General features: G+C 41.6%; 1 protein-coding gene across 1 annotated transcript in view; it reads left to right on the top strand.

Moving 5' to 3' along the window:
- The window catches only part of TMTC1 (transmembrane O-mannosyltransferase targeting cadherins 1), a 274,127-nt gene that overhangs the window by 239,157 nt on the left and 14,991 nt on the right, over positions 1–19,979 (top strand). Inside the window, exons 13-15 of the mRNA XM_034646018.1 lie at positions 1,611–1,719; positions 17,025–17,127; positions 19,407–19,542. Of these exons, the coding sequence (XP_034501909.1) occupies positions 1,611–1,719; positions 17,025–17,127; positions 19,407–19,542 (348 nt within the window). The remainder of the gene's footprint in view (positions 1–1,610; positions 1,720–17,024; positions 17,128–19,406; positions 19,543–19,979) is intronic.

Below are 19,979 nucleotides of genomic sequence, written 5' to 3'. Positions count from 1 at the left end.
ATGCAAGGTCTGTGCCGGAAACATGACTTTTTTTTCCAAGGTCTATGATAGAAGACCCTTTTCCAGGTAAAATTGCCTTGGAGCATGCTGCTTCTAGCACTGGGAACTCAAACTCGTGGAGCCAGTATCAGTTTCCCCTCCAGGTCTTCATCGTACAGGACCGAAGCCGTGGGGGTTTGCAGCCGGAGCTTCCCTGAGATGCCTTGGCTAATTGATGGAGCAATTCTGCTGGAATCTCAGTGTGCAAACACCTTACCAGAGAAGCTTTTTAAAATGTAGGGTTCGATTCAGGAGGTCTGGATGGGGCCGGAGGCTCTGCGTTTCTAACAAGCTCCTCGTGAGGTTGATGATACTGGTGCATGAATCACGCGTTGAGCAGCAAGGTTGTAAGACGTGTGTATCTAAGTAGTTGGAAGAAGCAGATACGGTGTGTTGGAAGAGCACTGGCTCTCGACCCAGAGGACTGGTTGTATCAACCTAATAAGTCACTCAGCTTTTCTGAATCCGAATTTTCTCATTAGAAAAAAGAATATGATAGGGCCGTGAACACCTGCTGCACGGGACTGTGGTGAAAATTAATACTGTTGTGTGAAAAGTTACCAGAGCATAAGGTACGTGCTGCATAAATGATTGTTGACCCCAAATAATGAAAACAGAAGCACACAATTCTATATTGGTACCTGGGAAAGATGGGGGGGGGCCCTTTGACTGGGGGGGGCTCTCTATAGTTCAGGGATTCTGGTTTTCCATTCCACTGCTTTTACCACTTACAATGTCTAGCACTTAGCAAGTGATTGGTGTTTGGGAAATTGTATTAGTAGCAAAGTTGATCACTGCCAGTGTATATTTTTGGCTTCAAAAATACTGATTTATCAGGATAATGACCTAGTGCCTCCCCCGTGGCACTAGCAGGAAAGAGAACTGCCACCCAAAATACTGGTAATAACTTTGGGGCCTTGAGTCCTCTCTGAACCAGAAGTAATCACTTCCCAGGAGAAGACTAAAATGAAGAAAACAGAACAAGCCCAGATCTTCAATAAAAATATAATGATGAAATAGCTGATTATTCTTTGCCAGCCAGTAGTCACAGTATTTTCTAACTTCACATGTTGTGTATAAATGGATGCCTCCTGGATATAAAAGCAAAGGTTAACGTGAGCAGTTCGGCGGGCTTGTCCCTGATAGGTGGCCCAGCCACTGTTGGGAGTCCAGCCTGCAGGGGTGCAACTAGTACTCCAGGGGCCTCAGCACATCGTCCACATCGTTGTGAGCCGGCTCCCACCAGCGCCTCCACACCTGTCCTCTGAGGGTCAAGGTTTCTGGCTAACAGACTTGTAAAATATGAAAGAAAGCTCTCAGTGCATAGCAGGAAAGAGAAGGTAGAAAAATCAGTGAATAAACTGCCCCATCATTTACATCTCTGTCCACTGAGGATTCAGAGACAGAAACTGTCGGCACCTTGAGACAATCTAGTTTAATTTGTTTGCAGGGAAATCCAGAGAAATCAGGTTATCTTTGCTAAAAGAAATGAGATTTTAACATCTAATCAGAGGATTTAAACAAAGTGTTATTAAAAGACGTTGTTTTTTTTCCCTCTTTATAATCTCTAGGTCCCAGGAGAGAAAAGAAGAGGCCATCAACTTACTGAAGGACTCCATTAAATACGGTCCCGAGTTTGCAGATGCGTATTCTAGCTTAGCGTCCTTGTTGGCCGAGCAGGTAACTGTGTTCTCTGAACTTCACGTATTTTTTAAACTGTTAACTGTTGAATGTATACTTCAGTACTACCCAGATTTTGGTACTGATGGTTCAATTTGTAAATTCATTTTGGACAACCAGTTTCTATGTCAGTTTTCTTCGTGACAGCAGTTACAAGCGTAGCTTTCTTACTCCAATACTCTCGGTGTAGTGAAGGTAGCCTTTAGACAGAGATGGTCCATTAGAGGTCACTGATGTATTCTGTGTCACTTTGGGACAGAATCTGTCAAGAACAACACACAGGGACTCCTGGGTGGCTCAGTCGGTTAAGCATCTGCCTTCCACTCAGGTCGTGATCCCAGGGTCCTGCATCAGGCTCCTTGGTCAGCGGGGAGTCTGCCTCTCCCTCTGCCTGCCTAGCTCCTCCTGCTTATGCTTGCTCTCTCTCTCTCTCTCTCTCTTTCCCCAACTAATAAATAAATAAAATATTTTTTAAAAGAAAAGAACAATACACAATATTTGCTAGTTTTATTGCTATTTACTTGTATTTTATTGGGCAATTACTAAGGGACTCAGATCTCCAAACTCAATATGGAACCAATTATTGATCATCTTAATAGATCCTGTGTCTCAGTGCCCATTAAAAGATCACATGAGGCTTATAGAACAGGCTTGGAAGAGACAGCATTTCTCATGGCATAAAGGGATATTTTTATTCCCCTCCTTCTCTGCACGTGTGTCTAAATGATTGGATATTACTTCTCAGTGTTGTGGATGCATGTCCCCTGCTAAGGGGAAACAAACATAAATGGTCTTCTCTAAATTGATGAGACTGTTTTGTTGACACACCTAAGTGCCTTCAATAGACAGTGGATTCTGCTACCACACAGTTGCCAGATTGTCTGTAAAATCAAAGTCAACACCTTTGAAAGATGCCCTGTAGCATTCCGTTGGCTTAAATGTAATGAGCGATTTGATACTGCATGTCAGTTACATAGAGGTGCAGTTTGCATTCAGAAAACTTCAGAGGTTTCACCAGGAAGCCAATTTAGAACTTTCTATGGATATTTAAGTGTCAGAAGTGATACACTTGGTTTTCATGCTCTAATATTCTCCATATAGTGTAGTTGGGCTTTAGACAAAAGCCATGTCTGTGCTGGGTGATTCCCATTTCAGCACAGCGGTTAAGCTGACATGATGATGGTCGTGTTCTATGGTATACGCTGGCCGTCCTCAACAACCTTTGGCTTGTGTTGAAGCAGACACAGCAGGAGATTTCTGAAGCAAAGATTGACTCTGCCATTGTTCCTTTTTCTCACCTCATCCTGTTTCGTTCATCTTCATAAGACCTCTCCCCAGTTGGGTGTCTTTCCGTTACTCAGACATGCCAAGCATGCTTCTCTCTTGGGGCCTTTGCACTAACTGTTCCCTTTGCACGCAACACTTTTCTCCCAGATATCTTGGAGTATCGTTCCTTCTCTCATGCTGGCTTCTGCGCCAACATTACCCTACCAGAGGGATTGTCTGTGATTACCCTTTCTAACTACCAACCTCACGCTGCCCACCATGTTCTCCATCGAACCTTGTCCTGCCTTATTTTTCCCTATACAATTTATCATCATGTAACATATTTTTTAAAGATTATATCCATTTATTTGAGAGAGAACATGAGGTGGGGGCAGGGGGAGGGTGCATAGACAGAGAAGCAGACTCCCTGCTGAGCAGGGAGCTGGATGTGGAGCTCCATTCCAGGACTCTGGGATCATGACCTGAGCTGAAGGCAGATGCTCAAATGACTGAACCACCCAGGTGCCCCTACCATATGTCTGTCTATGATCCTTCTCCTACCACTAGAATATTTAACCACGAGAATGACTGTGCCTTCTATTCATGGCTAGTCCCATGTCCCCCACACTGTATGCGATCAATAGTGAGTGAACTAAATGAGTCCATATGAACTGAAGAATATATGGTCCCTCCAATCCAGTACATATTCTAAATTTTCCTCTTAGATTATGGGAGGACTAAGCACGTGGGCCGCACTGTTTTGTAATTGATCACTCCTAAACTCCTTCACGGAGTGGTAGTATGAGGATGACCATGTGAGATTACTCTTCATAACCGTAGAATCAGGGATGGGGTTGAGGACAACATCTACTGCATCATGCAGTGGCTTCTTTATGAGGACTCAGGAGAAATTCCTCTCGTCTCAGTAATGGGAAAGGCTCCACTTCTCCTGAATTACAAGCTTTTGCTTTATTTTTAATCTAACACAGGAAAAATCTTGTAAACGCTAAAGAGGGTTAACTCTGTTTCCATCCCTCTTGCCCGCAACCTCTAACTAACAGCCATCTGGACCATATAGTCTGTTTTCCTGCGGGTGCTGCTTTCATTGCTGGGCTTATCATTTTCCTTAATTTATTCTATTCAATTTTTATTTCCAGTTTTTAAAGCCGCCTCAATTTCTTTGTGGAATAATGAGGTATAAGTAAGCAAATACAGTTGACCCTTGAACAATAAGGGGTTTAGCGGTACTGACCACCTGCACCGTCAGAAATCCACAGACTGACTCCCCCAGAACGTAACTACTAAGAGCCAACTGTTGACTGGATGCCTTACCAATAACATAAACAGTTGATTAGCATATATTTGTGTATTTTATGTATTATATACTATATTCTCACAATCAGGGAAGCTAGAGAAAGAAAGTGTTAAGAAAATCATCAGAAAGAGAAAATACATTCATAGTGCTGTGCTGTGTCCATTGACCAAAGCCTGTGTGTAAGTGGACCTGCGCAGTTCAAGGGTCAGCTGTGAATAAAGCACTGTATTCATTGTTACCAGCTCCTGTCTTTTTTCCCAGTTCACCAGGACAGATGATAAACATTTAATTGCTCTTCTTGATGAAAATTGCCCTCACGCTACATGACAGTATCGCTTACCTAATACGAGTGATACCGTCGTATGTTGTTTTGCGGGGCTTTTTACAGATGCGAGTAGAGTGTGTATCTATTCACACAGTTCTGTCTTCCCAGAATGCCGTCTTTCTCTCGCCTCTTACGAATCCTCCCCAGTTGGCAAGATTCAACTCCCACTCCCTCCCCCAACACTTCTCCACCTCCCCTTCTCCTGAGAGTCATGTTTCCTCAGAGCTCCTGTAATATTGATGGGAACACACATCAACATGCAAAATAGTCACGTATTTTTATTTCTTGAATTAAGATCTGGAACTACAACTTAATTTTTCAGATTCGTTTTCTTCACAAGACCGTAAGTTTCTTTAAGAAAAGCAGCGTCTTCTTTGTAGGCCCATTTCTTCCCTAGGGCTTAGGACAGGTCACTGTGTGACGCAGGCATTCAGACAGCTTGCCTGGATTTGGTTTGCTTTGGGATTCAGGTACTCTGTAGTGTGATACTAAGAGCATTTGACAGGGAGCTGGGAGACCTGGTTCTAGACCTTCCTCCATAGTTAACCAACTGCACAGACTTGGGTAAGGAGTACTTTACCTCTCTGGGCCTCAGTTTCCAAATCTGAAAATTGATAAATATTCTACATTATCTTTACTGCATCTATGGCGCTAACATTTTCAGAGTGTCTGAAATTATCTTCTTTAATGTCAACTAAGTGCTATTGAATTGGCTTTTACCATTTTTTTAATCCAAGTGTAATTAACATACACTGTTAGATTGGCTTCGGGTGTACGACAGAGCAGTTGAACAACTCAGTGCTCATCAGTATACGTGCCCTTGGTGCTCATGAATATTTCAATGAATGCTGTAAGGTTCCACCATAATCAGTGCTGTTGTTTCTGTACAAGTAAAGCATCAACATGTTAATATTGTGAAAAGTGAATTGCCTTGATCAATATTTGGTCTTCAGTTTTGTTTTCTTTCCAAATTAATGAGCTCCAAGTTGATGAAAAGTTACTGCTCTAAAGATGATTAAGATGTTCTGTGGTCTTGAAATGTATTGCAGTCCCTTCTGCAGTATCTTGCTTATTAACACATTTTATAGGAAGTTTAAAAAGGACCACATATATATGTTTTCCTCTGTCATTTTTAAGATATATTAGGTGGCGTATTTAAAATCAGTTGTGTGATAAATTTAATTTTCATGAATCACAGTGGTAAATTGGGGTAAAGTTATTGCGTGTCACAGGGTTGAAGTTATGAACAATTTTTAAGAAGAACAAAGTATGACTACCATCATTATCTTTCCTCCCATACAAAAGTCACTTTTTTTTTTTTGCCAGACTTTCCTACTCTAGGTTCAAATGTAAAACGCTGTGAGATCTAAGAATGTAATTGAAAGATTGAAAGGTTTTTTCTTTTGTCCTTTGGGCAATTGATTTTTAACATCAAAGAGACAGAACAGCTGTTGGGCATAACTCGGGATTGCCTTTCCTCTCTGACTTTCAACAGCTTGTCTTCATGTTTTGGATTCTTCAGTAATAAAGGAGTGTGTCAGAGGCACAAGCACGGCACAAAGAAACTAGTAGAGAGAAATCCACCCAGCTTAACATTCTTTGGTAGTAAATGGATTCATTTCTTGTTGTCACCACCTTATTTAATAGCTTTCCAGAATTTCAGACTCCCAGAGTGTATCAAAGCAATGACTGCAAACCTTGGTCACTCTGTACCACCCTTGTGACACCATCCCGTCACACAGCAGGCCATCTTCCAGTGTCACCAGACACACGGCTGGCCCATGCTTGCTGTGGTTGTGGGCCGATCTAATGATGGAAAACCGTGTCCTACCCTGAGCTGCAGTCGGTTATCCTATAATTGGCTCCCTTTGAGCTCGGGCTAACAGAGAGCTTGTTGAACACCGCCGAAGGGCACAGCTGTGTTATCACTTCCCTCACCACTCCTTTCTAGGCTAACCCCTTTTCTTTCACGTCCTTTCTCTTTTTGCAAGCTCTTTGCTTCTGGTCGTGTTGCTTTGCATAGCTTCGGACGGTCCACTTTCTCTATGACAGGGCGGCTCCCGTACCGAACTGTAGTTCAGCAAGTTCCGGGTGGAACGGAATAGGAACACTTCCCTGGCTTGACATCCTGGGTGTCTATGAAATGTTGCCCAGAAATGAATGATACTGCTTGTTTGCTTCCACATGACGCTCTAGCTCCCGTTGGAGATACGGTCCACTGAAATCCCTGTAAAATGTGAACCTTTGTTCATGCACGTCTCACCCATTCTGCAGGCAGGTTTTTATAACCTGGATGAAAGGATTCATCTTTCTCTGTATTTAATTTCAACTTCTTGATGATCAGCCTGAAATTTCAGGTGTTCTAGGCCTTTTTAGTCCTTTTTTCTGCCATTCTTTATATTAACTACCCTTCCCAGATATTTCACTTGGCAAATTGCATAAGAACAGCTTCTAGTTACTTATTTATGTTTTCGATTAAAAAATGTCACAGAGACCCTCACTGTGTCTGGAGGATCTTCTCTCCAGGCTGACCTCTCTTTTACCTGAGACTCTTTCAGTCCAGTTACTTAATTTTTGATTAGTTTATCAAATCATATTATCATCTAGCTGACCTCATCTCTATGAGGGTGTTGTGAGGCACTTTGTCAGAAACCTGCTGAAATCCTTCCCCTGATGGAAGGTTTTGATTTTATTAAAAAACAACAACAGTGGGGACGCCTCGGTGGCTCAGTCGGTTAGGCATCTTCCTTCCGCTCAGGTCATGATCCCAGGGTCGTGGGATTGAGTCCTGCAGCAGGCTCCCTGCTCAGCGGGGAGCCTGCTTCTCCCTCTGCCTCTGTCCCTGCCCCGGCTTCTGCTCTCTCGCTCTCTCTCTGACAAGTAAATAAATAAAATCTAAGGGGAAAAAAAAACCCCACCACCAACAGCAACAGGGTTCATTTGCCATGCCTTACTCTTACTCTAAACATACTGCTCTCTATTGATACCATTTCCCATTCTCACTGCCAGTAAAACTACGAGTGTAGTAATCCCTTCCAGGATTTGTCTGGGACTAACATTTTGTTCATCGCTCTGTTGGAACCCAAAGGTAAAAAATAATTCTGTTGGGGCACAGTAGAGAATTTGAGGAGGGGAAATTTGAAAAATGAGTTAATAAGCTGAAAAGGCATTACATGTGAACCTTTTAAGGCCCACAGTGGAGCCCCAATTTGAAATTGATAGATAATAAGAAGCAAAAGCAACTGTGTCGAAGGAAAGAGTTTTAAAACCTGAGAGGAAGAAAATCATGTGGAGTGTTTTGAGGAGGCTTTTAAATGCATTCTGGCGTGAGTAGTGGAGAGCCTCGTTTCTGGAACGAAGTGTGGGAATGGACAGACATTATTGTGGAAAAAGAATCCCTTTGTATTTAGGAACTGTTTGTATGTGAAGGCTGAAAGGAAAAGAAAATAGAAAATTAAAAATTCCAGGGCTGAGCACCTAACAGAGTGAAAAGATGTGGCCACTGAGCACCATGGGGAAGCCAAGGAGGAGGGAGATTTTAGGAAGGGAGGAAATGAGATCTGCTTCCACATTCCTTTTCAATTACACAAGTAATATGAACATGTAAATGAAAAGTATGGAAAAGTCAGAGAAGATAAAATATAACTTTCATTTATAATATAATATCTAGAAACTACAAATACTATTTTTTAATATCTTGCAAGTCTTTCAATGTACTTACTTTGTTTTCATACTTAAATACACATGTAATTTGTATCCTTTTCACTTGCTGTTAAATTATACATATTACACCTGTTTTCATGGTGCTAGACAGCCTTCATAAATACCATTTTAATGGCTACTTATATTTATCAAAATTATACATTGTAATTTACATAATAATACCCCAACTTTTGGTCATCTGGGTGTGCGTGCGCCCTTGTGTGGCGGGGTGGGTGGGAGGGGGAGCAGTGAACTTTTCCTTTCTTAACAGCTCTTTTAAAACAATGTTTTGAATCATTTCTGGTGATAGATTCCTAGAAGTAGAATTCCCGTATCAAAAGAGGATCCGCATATCTCACCGAGAGACCTTACTAAATTACTCTTGAGATATGTTACTAAATTGCTTTCCCAAAGAGTGGTACTGGCAGCCTCCGCTCCCAGCAGTGTGCAGCCTGTAAGTGTTGAATGTTAGAGGAAATTTAAGTGGAAATAGCATGTGGGCAGATGGCAGTGAGGGAGATTAGGGCTGGGAAGATGGATTTAGGACTTCAAATAAATGAAACCACATTATAAGTTAATTTCTCTGAGGGGAAAATGAAGGAAAATGAAGAAAAGTATGTGGAGAAAAAAAAACTTAAAGAATTTTTTAACCTTCTCATTTTACAGAGAAAAATGTAGGGTGTACTTTGAATTGGGTGCTGCTCAAGGTCATACAGATAACTAGTGTCAGGACCAGGACTAGAGCCTGGTTTCTTGACTCCTTGGCACTGCTCTTTCACCGTATGACCCTGATGTCCCATGATTGGACTGTAGTAATGGGCCATAGTCAATGAGGTTGGGTGTGGAAGGAGTGGGAAGGAAGAAGAAAAGTGATAAAGCAAACCCGGGACGGTGAGTTGTCATAGAAGTGAGATACATAAAAGAATCCACAAAAAAATGATGCCCCGTCTGTCTACTGCAGCAAAGAAGTCAAGAAAACTGAGAACAGAGGGGCGCCTGGGTGGCACAGCGGTTAGGCGTCTGCCTTCGGCTCAGGGCGTGATCCCGGCGTTATGGGATCGAGCCCCACATCAGGCTCCTCTGCTGTGAGCCTGCTTCTTCCTCTCCCACTCCCCCTGCTTGGTGTTCCCTCTCTCGCTGGCTGTCTCTATCTCTGTCAAATAAATAAATAAAATCTTTAAAAAAAAAAAAAAAAGAAAAAAAGAAAACTGAGAACAGAGAATAAACTCTTAGATTGGAAGTCAAGGTGGTCTTGGGCTTACCGTTCTCTTCTGGTTCTCCATACCACTCAGAACTGGCTGTACTCCAGCTTCACAGATACGATTGTAAACATTTATAAGCCCACCATCATTTTCAAACAGCTTGCTCATGAGAGATTATATAGCTTGCTTTACTAGCAGTAAAGGGGAAAAAATTAGCACTGCTTATGACTCTGACCCATTGTAAATTATTGCTAGCCCCAGGTTTATAGCATATTGAAAAACTCAGCAAATTTCATAACACTGAAAATATTTTTCTTTAATGTATTTTGAGATAAGACTTCACCTGATACAAGAATGAAAAGAAAATTGGAACAATAAAATGTAAGTTAGAATGGACCAAGAGTGAATGGTCTAGAGTCAACTTTTCTCCTTCTGCCATCTTTTGGGTCAATTCAGCCATGTATACTGTTGCATTGTGGCCAAGCCAACTTGAACTAGACCCTACCTTAAGAATTTATTGATTTAATTATTCAGCACATAGTTATTGAACATCTAGGTACCACTAAACATCAGAGATTGTTAACTAATAAAGTACGGGCCTTATCCTCATGGAACTTAAAGTCTGGAAGGGAAGGCTGGCCCTAAGCAAAGAATTATAGCTCCCTCCCCAATATGTAACACAATTGTGACAATTTGACAAATTGTGCAAAGAGAAAGTACCAGTGAGAATATTATAGGGTCGGAGCCTGATGTGAGAAGGGGCACATGGGGAGCAGGGGCAGTAGCCAAAGAACAACATTTAATCAGATACTTGAAGAGCTTTTAGATATCAACAGGGTGAAAAGGAACAGGAAAAGCTTTCTGGCTAGAGGGGATAGACCGCATGCGGGCTCCGGGGTGAAAAAGAGAGGGATTTCTTCCTCTAATAGAAAATCGTGTGCCTAAAAGTGCAGAGAATGAGGACGACTGGTGTGAGAAGAGTTTAGAGATGGGGGAAAGGGGAACTTCAGTTCTCTGCAAATGTGGCTCCCCCCCCCCTTTTTTCGTCATCTCCTGACAGTGTTATACACCTGTGGTTGCTTACTCTCATCACACTTGTAGCTTTCCTTTAACAATTCTTGGCATTTCCTCTTTAAAGTGATCATCCTTTGCATAAATTATCACAGGGTAGTGTTGATCACAGTCTGCTGGGTGATAAAAAAAAAATCAAGATTAAGAAATACTATTTCCTTGGTGAGGAGAAATGCCAAGTTAATTGGTTCATTTTAGTTGAATGAGAAAGAGAATTAGACATCAAATATTGGCAGCTCGTTTTTCATGAATGTCCCTGCTGAGGACTGATGGGCGGAAGAACTGCTTTGTAAAGAAAATAAAAGCAAAGGAGAGGGTGAGAAAGCAGGCACCTCTGCTCTGTGTTTTGAACTGCCATGTCTTAAAAGAGTTTCTCAGAGAAATCACTGACATGAGTTTAAACATCCATTACCCCTAAATTTCCCAGGTTCGTCACAGTAAGTAAAGGCATTGGGCTAATGGGAAAATACCTTATGGCTCTGTGTGCTCATATCATTGACCGGAATGAAAATACTTCTAGAAAACAATTCAGATGCATGACCATGCTGTCAGGGCCCTAGGACAACTTTCCATCCTAATCTCTGTAGGTCCTTCACCACTTCGGAATACCACATCTTACACCTTCTGTGCAGTACCTGTTAAAGGCCATTCATTAAGCCAGCTGTTCACAAATTGTTGACTGGGGACCCCTGAGGTCCAAGAAGGGCAATGCAGTTTTCAAGTAATTTGCCTTTTTTAACTCTCATTCTCTCATGAGTGTATTTTTTTAGGGGCTACGTGATGTATTTACAATTACGAGAAGACCATTAAAATATTCTCCCGCCTTCCAGTAAAATGTCTGTGTTTCTTCACATACTTCAACTAAAAACAAAAATAAATTATCACAGGGACGCCTAGGTGGCTCAGTCAGTTGGGCGTCCAGCTATTGGTTTTAACTCAAATCATGGTCTCATGGGTCCTGAGATTGAGCCCTGAGTCAGGCTCCGTGCTCAGCAGGGAGTCTACTTGGGAATACTCTCCCTCTCCCTCTCCCCTCACTTGCATGCATGCTTTCTCTCTCTCAAGTAAATAAATAAATAAATATTTTTAAAAAATCTTTTAAAAAAATAGAAAGTAGGTATGAGAATCCATCTGTCTTCTATTATTAAGCCAGACATTAAAGACATTTGCAAAGATATGAAATGATGCCAGTATTCTCACTAGTTGTTTTTGTTTAGCTATGGAAAATTTTTTTTTATTTTTTAGACAAACGTATTATGTTTGAGTTTATTATATTTTAAATAAACTATAAATATTTTTTAAATTTCTGAGCTTTACGTCTATTGTGGTAAATGTCGATAGATATAGCCCATATAGAGAAAGCCCATTGGGGGTCCTTGTTAATTTTTAGAGTACAAAAGGATCTGAAAACCATGAAGCTTGAGGATTGCTTCATTAAGCCTGTGTCCATTTGTCCTCCTGGTTGCTGCAACTTAACTACAAGAAGTTTTCTTAACATAACAGTTGGCCCAAGAGAGTAAATTACAGTCAAGTTGCTTTTTCCAAAGATCTGCTCTTCACTTTCCCTTCCCTGAGGTAAAAAGCATGTCACTTTAGGTAATTACAGCCTGTAAAAAGTGGAGATGTTGACTATGTCTTACCTCTCCCCCAAGGCCCGTTTTATTTCCACCCTATTGAAAATGCTTGAGCCTTGGAGAGGAGCCCATGGTTACAGGCTCCCCATTTTAACCATCACCTTCAAAAGCGATTTCATGCTGAGGCAGCGGTCGTTGGGGACTCTGGGGTACGGCAGACAGTATTATTTGTCAGAGCCATTGTCTGGTCACAACCGTTTTTAATTCAAGTTGTCCTATAAATAGCTTATATGCATTTCCTCTGGATCTCTGGAGTCAGTAGGGACTAGGAATGATCAGAGACTAGCTTAGGTCAGGACATCTGGCCAGATGAGGTAAATAGAAAGTGAGTGCTTGAAATAGAGCTACTACTTGTTAAGATAAATGCATTTCCCTTCCAGAGAAGGTGGGATTTCTTTTAAATAAACACCTAGAAGGTATTTTTCTCCTGTGGTGGTGGTTCCCTTTCATTTTTTAACAAGTAGAGTTAATCATTCCTTGAAATGTACAGTCCAGCGAAAGGAGAAGACAGATATTGAAGATACTTTTCACAGAGCCCGAGTCTCGAGACTGCCTTTGGATTACCAAGGGCACACGGATGCCGTTTCTTGCCCTTCACACACATGGTCTTTTAAATCCCATTACTTCTTTGGACTTGGAAAATTGCATTTCTAGTGGAAACCCAGCTCATAAACCCCCAGTAAGAGAAGTTTTGGATGAAAAAGATGATCTCTCCAGCTCATTGAGAGCAGCAAGAAGGTGGGGGGAAGTAAAATGAAGTCAAGTGAAGGAGGAATTGCCCTTGAAAACTCTTGTGGACTGTTGTATTTGACTTCAGCAAGTTAGAATGTGAAGACTTCGGTTTCATTCTTTTTTGGGAAAAACACCTTTCCGTTCTCCCACAGTTTAGTCATAAAGTGATGTTTCTAAGATCTGAAGTAACCACATCTCCATGTTCTACAGCTGCTGGAGTTAATGGCAACCAGCATTCTCGGGCTTTTGGATCATGACAGGGGTAGAGAATCTGTCTCACCCCAGGTCTGGGTGTCCCTCCTGGCTCCCCAAGTACCTTGTGCTTCTCAGCTGTCATGGCATGATCGTGTCGGGCTTGTTCTCTCTTCCGTCTCCCCTGTATACTTGGCCGTGTGTATGGTGCTCACAAAATATTTCTCGAGGGGACAGAGGGATATCCAAAAGTGTAATTGTTTCTTTTGATGCCAGAGACACCATTATTCCCAGAAATCCTGCTTTTATTCAGGGCTTCTTCGGTTCCCTGTCTGTCCACTAAAAACCTGAATTCTGTTCTCTGTTCCCATGTAGCTATGAGATGTGGGGCAAGTCTCTCAGCCCCTTTGTGCCCAAGTTTCTTCATTAGTTAAAAATGGTGGCCAATTAGTGTCTACGTATATTTAACTTCTGTGTATATTTTTATTTATTTGTAAATATAAATTGACATTGTTTCCAGCTCTAATATTCTTCTTCTTCCCCTGCTGAAAATCTCAAATCTCATCCATTGTATGTTTAATCATTGGGTGGGAGGTTTTTAATTTTTATTTTACCATGACTATGTTAGTATGTTTTAAAAGTACCGGTAGCATAGAAAATTTGATCCTTCTAAGACAAAGGTGGCATGAGAGTCAAACAATAACACTAGTTGAATGGTAACACAGGAGACTTGAAATTTTTAGGAGCTGATCACCCAGCTTTAGATTAGCCAGGGTATTCTTTTTCTGGTTGCCTCTAGGATAGTAAGTGTTTATTGACGTCTGTTTCAGAAGCTGGTTAAGAAAAGTTAAAAGGAGGGGCGCCTGGGTGGCTCAGTCATTAAGTGTCTGCCTTCGGCTCAGGGTGTGATCCCGGCATTCCGGGATTGAGCCCCACATCAGGCTCCTCTGCTGGGAGCCTGCTTCTTCCTCTCCACTCCCCCTGCTTGTGTTCCCTCTCTCGCGCTGTCTCTATCTCTGTCAAATAAATAAATAAAATCTTTAAAAAAAAAAAAAGGAAAAGAAAAGTTAAAAGAAACACTGGGGTTAGTTAATTATTTCTCATTTAAAGCTAAGTAAAGAGCTTTCGTAGGAAAGGAACTTGAGACTCTTGGCCACTTGGACAGGGCCACGACACCTGATGTGGCCACAGGAACAACTCTAGGACACCTGAGCTCAAGTGCAGCTGTATGCAACCTTTTTAAGACACTGCTCTCATATGTGTTAGTTCACTCGTCTTTGAGTTCCTGACTCAAAGGTATTTTGTTTTCTTCATCTGCATGTTTTGGTATATGTGTCCCAGCGATACAGGTAGTAATGCAGTGCTACCTAGTGATCGTAATAAGATTATGGCGAACCTGACACAGTGCTATGTGCTAAGCGTTGTTCTACGTGCTTCACATGTTTTGATCCATTTAATACAACAACCCTGTGAGATAGGCACTATTATTATCCTATTTTACAACCGGTCACGTAGAGAAGTAAGGTCACCTAGATCGTAAATGGTGGGACTGGGATTCCAATCCACGTAGTCACGCACTGGCAGNAAATATGTGTCCCAGCGATACAGGTAGTAATGCAGTGCTACCTAGTGATCGTAATAAGATTATGGCGAACCTGACACAGTGCTATGTGCTAAGCGTTGTTCTACGTGCTTCACATGTTTTGATCCATTTAATACAACAACCCTGTGAGATAGGCACTATTATTATCCTATTTTACAACCGGTCACGTAGAGAAGTAAGGTCACCTAGATCGTAAATGGTGGGACTGGGATTCCAATCCACGTAGTCACGCACTGGCAGCCCAGTGCTTAATCACTATGCCGTACTTTCCATAGGCATCGCGGAAAACATGTCCCGAGTGAATGAATAAATGAGTAAGCATGCGGTGGTATTTGGTAGCTATTAATATGAGTGGAGTCTTATAAATTTGTGTTCTGCCTGTCTCTAAACACACACGAATTTGTCAGTCCTTCAATGGATGATACCTTCATAAAGTTTTTTTCTCTTTAATAGATGGAAAGATGATTTTGAGATTTTCATTCATCCTTAATTTTTCTAAGTTAGACAATTTATTGTTTAGCAATCAAAAATACATATACTTTTTAGAAACATGGATCTCCATCTTTGCTGGACTATGGATTTGTAATTCAAATAAGTGCAGTTTGCCAAATTCAAACCGTACGTTGTTCCCTGAATGGTACTTAAACGTGTGGATTCCAAGAGATGGCCGTAGGGGTGCCCGGGCGGCTCAGTCAGTTAAGTGTCCAACTCAGTTTCAGCTCAGGGCATGATCTCAGGGTTGTAGGATCGAGCCCCATGTTTGGCTGTGTGCTCAGTGCAGAGTCTGCTTGGAAATTCTCTCCCTCTGCCCCTCCCCCCACTCATGCTTGCATGCATGTGCGCTTTCTCAGTTCTCTCAAATACATAAAGCTTCAAAGAGATGGCCATGGTCATTCCACTTTACCTTTCTGGTGTCTTTACCTTTTTTGGGTCAAATCAAATGGAAGCTCCTTGGCTAACTGCATAACACTCAGTGCATTTTTATTCACAATTGTGCCAAAGGTGTCACATCTGACAAAATCGATGCTGTACATTCCTCTTGCATGTGTCGGGTTGAATGCTTAGTAGTAATAAATGCAACAAAATTGGAAAATGCCTGCACTCAGAGCTTATTAAAGGAAAAGTTGCCGTGTGCTTTATGCCCAATCATTTCCTTTTACCTGACCTTCGCAGCAGTACCAGGACACTGTAATTGTTGGAACCTGGGTAGCTTTGATTCATTAAGTAGGTTTAACCATCTATATTGTGAAAGAAAGTGTAACCTTATGAAAAGTGTACCTAAAAGCAGTTCAGAATTACTAGTGCGCTAAAGTAAATCTTTTTTTTTTAAAGAGTTTTATTTATTTAATTGAGAGAGAGAGAGACAGCCAGCGAGAGAGGGAACACAAGCAGGGGGAGTGGGAGAGGAAGAAGCAGGCTCCTAGCGGAGAAGCCTGATATGGGGCTCAATCCCAGAACACTGGGATCACGCCCTGAGCTGAAGGCAGATGCTTAACGACTGCACCACCCAGGCGCCCCGATAAAGTAAATCTTTAGAAGAACAGCAGGACATTCAGGAAATGACCTATCGAAGATGTGGCGGTGGATCTGGGCCTTGCCACAGTAGTACGAGCCGGAGCTCCGCCTTTGGAAAGACATGTATTCTTTTTGGAGGGTATGGCTCTGAGATGGAACACACAGGTTGAATAACAGAAGGACCAAACAGTTGGGTGGGCTCCAGAAATATGTTGATTAAAGAAAGGTCAAGGCCAATCCCCCTTGTAATTAGCATCAGTCTCCTCCTTTCCTCAAAAACCTCCCCAAATAAACCATGCCGTGTATGTAGAGAGGGTGTTAGCTATGCCAAGTGCAGCTGTAAGACAAATGTCCCAGGCCTCCCTGGCTCCCAGTCAGATTGTCACCTCTGAAGATACTCCTCTATGGATGTAACTATCACTCATTTTCACGCAGAGTTACTGGGGTGGAGGGCATCCCATTCAAACATCCATTTGAGGCTTTTTCCAATGGTAGGGCAAATCCTTCCAGATGCCCCTTCTCAGTAAACATCTGCTTGTTTCCCTAGAGGAACTAAATATGAATAGATACGTACTGTAAGAATCTGTGCCATTAGCACTGGCTTTAATTCAAAGTATGTCGTGTTTGATCTTGGTGCCTGTTGCATAGTAGATGCTCAGTAAATTGGTTTTTACTTTTCCCACTTTTATTGTTCAGTTTATTGTTGCCTTTAACCTTCTCATTTATTTTCCTTTGTTCTCTTTTAAAGGAGAGATTTAAGGAGGCTGAGGAGATATACCAGGCTGGAATAAAGAACTGTCCAGACAGCTCAGACTTACACAACAACTATGGGGTTTTCTTAGTTGATACTGGTAAGTGAAATTGAAGAGAGTCTGTTCCATTGCGATGAGATAATACTGTCTATCAAGCAAAATGGCAACCACCCAAATGATGTCTCAGAAGTAACATTCAATGGGCTTGGCAGGAAACTCACACCGTTGACCATCACATTATACCATGGATGGAGCAGTCACTTCTCTAAGCCTTCAAGCTCAGCTCAGTAAAATCCACCCAGTTCGTATAGTGCGAAGGAAAACTCCCCAGATATCAGAAAGTAGCCTTGCTGATTTAAGGAGTAGCGAGCGTTTGAGTATCACGTAGACAAGTCCATAAATCTATGATGATGAAACGGTCCTCAGCAATGATGCCGGGCTTGCCTCTGAATCTAGTTGCCAGCAGATGGAAAATACTTTCCTACGTCTGATAAAAGAGCCTCCAGAATTGTTCCATCATTCTTTCCTTGATGTACATTACAGAAACGATATTATTATAATTGATAGAGCACTCTTATATGACAGCTGCTATATAAAATATACTTACTCCATCTTATTTAGTGCAGAATTTTACTGGGCAGGGATTCTGTTTTCTTTATGATTTGTGTCCCACCTACTGTTGGCATGCTGTGAATACTTACAAAGAACCAAAAAGGTAGTTGAATTTAATGCAAAAGCACCATTCTGTTCTCCTTGACTATTAGACTCTCCGCCTTGTGGTAAAATTCTGTTTTAATTATTTTGTCAATATGAATGCTCGAAAGGGTTTTTATTTTCTAGTATATCTGAAACTTTTCTGTTTTATAGAATGTAAATTTACGTTCCGAAACGCCTAGGAACTACCCTTTATTTTTGCCTGTAAAATTGTTTTGTGGTGCCACCTGCTGGTCGATTGGCAACACAAGACTGCATTAGGTGTCCTAAAGATTAAAACCTGGAAGAGACCCCCCTTTGGTCTGGTCTTTCCTCTTCCTTCTACTTCAACAACAAACAGTGCTATGCCCTACAAATCTCTCTGGCCACCCTGTGTATGTTCCCGCCACTCCCTTTGTCTTCATGTATTTTATACTGGTGGAAATTCTCCCTATTACCAGGGACCTGTACATAGATCTATACAGACACAAAATCTGTTTGGGTGCAGACATGCATTCAAAGAAGGTGCAGTTGAGGTGTCTACAGGTCATAAGCATTCCATTTCATCTAGAACTTCAGACTGTTCTATAGTTCTGTCACTTAGATATAATTCCACTAGGAAGCTTCTTCGGGGATCTCATCAGAGGCTTGATTCTAGTTCCGGTCTTCATCCTCAGTTGCCCTGGGAGTTTTCTCAAGTCTCTTAAGTGCACTTTGCACTTTAGTGGCTATATCTCTAAAGTAATACTTTTACTTATCTTCTAATAGCTCTTAAATCCCAAGATATAGCTAAAGGGTATCAAAAGGCAGCTAAATAGGGGCACCTGGGTGGCCCAGTCAGTTAAGCGGCCAACTCTCCATTTCGGCTCAGGTCATGATCTCAGGGTCCTGAAATCGAGCCCCACTTTGGGCCCCGTGCTCAGTGCAGAGTCTGCTTCTCTGTTCTTCCCCCAGCTCACACGCTTGTGCTGTCTCTCTCTCTCTCTCTCAAATAAATAAATAAATAAATCTTTTTAAAAAAGGCAGCTAAATAGTATCAAAAATACCTGTAAAGATCATTTAATTAAAATATTTTAAGATGTATAATGCATTGGACAAATGCAAGGTGGCATTATTATTATTTTTTTAAAGTCCCAATACATAGATACTATTAAACAAATTTGTGTGATTTTTAACAAGATTTTCAAGATCCAGCTGATACATGCTTCTTTAAAAGCAGAGCCTCAATTAGTATGTTGTGGTGGAGTAATTGAGATGAACCCTTAGAAATTTTTCAGGACAGTTTTCTTTCTATACTAGCATCTTCTACTTTTTCGTATAATGAGAAGTAACAGTATCTTGTATAAATAACAATCACTGATGATCTCAAAACATCATATTAGCAGGGCAATGGCCAGAAAACACTTTAGCTAAAATGCTATACATAATAAAAGAAATAGATTTTAGTTTTTATTGCTTTTTTATTGTTGATTTCCTTGGAACTTGGAACGAGTAGTAAAGTGGTCCAAAGTTACGCAGTGGCAAGGAGACGAAGCCAAAATGCAAGCTGATTTACGAACGGAATAATTGATGGTATGACTCAGTGATATGAAGAAGAATGATGTGCATCAGAAGAGAAACTGAAGAGCCCCGTGTATTGTATAATGAAGGCATGCTCTGCTCTCACCAACCACCCCTGGTTACAGGCTCTCCAGAGAAGGCAGTGGCCCATTACCAACAGGCCATCACACTCAGCCCAAGTCATCACGTGGCCATGGGGAATCTGGGGAGGCTCTACAGGTCCTTGGGAGACAACAGTGTGGCTGAAGAGTGGTACAAACGGTAAAGTTCCTTTTCTTCACTTTGTAAGTTGCCCAAAGACCAATTTTTATGTAATCAGAACAGACACGCTCTTAGAATATTAACCAATTTTGCCAATTCAGGCAACATAGCTTCTCCCCTCCAAAGGGAATAATACCAAACACTAAATGGTATCCTAAAGAATGGCTTAAAAAAGGCCTGCTGGTTAGAACATGGTGCTAACCCAAGGCTGGAATTTGATTTCCGCTTTTATTAGTCCATTGTTTTCTGAGGCTGTGGGCTACAGCCCAAACCGCAAATAGCAGTTTCGAAAATGGATATGGGGGAAAGCCTGTGCATGCATCAGAACCAGCCTATCACCATCAACGGGAAAGACCCTTGGAGCTCAGTTTCCATCCTGAGAGGTCACTAGAGACATTCTTGTAGTCAGGGGGTGGCATCGATCTTTTTTAAAACAC

The sequence above is a fragment of the Ailuropoda melanoleuca genome, chromosome 16, assembly GCF_002007445.2.
Source record: "Ailuropoda melanoleuca isolate Jingjing chromosome 16, ASM200744v2, whole genome shotgun sequence".
Taxonomy (NCBI): domain Eukaryota; kingdom Metazoa; phylum Chordata; class Mammalia; order Carnivora; family Ursidae; genus Ailuropoda; species Ailuropoda melanoleuca.
Note: the sequence above shows the minus strand (reverse complement) of the source record. Positions and strands in the feature narration are given on the sequence as shown.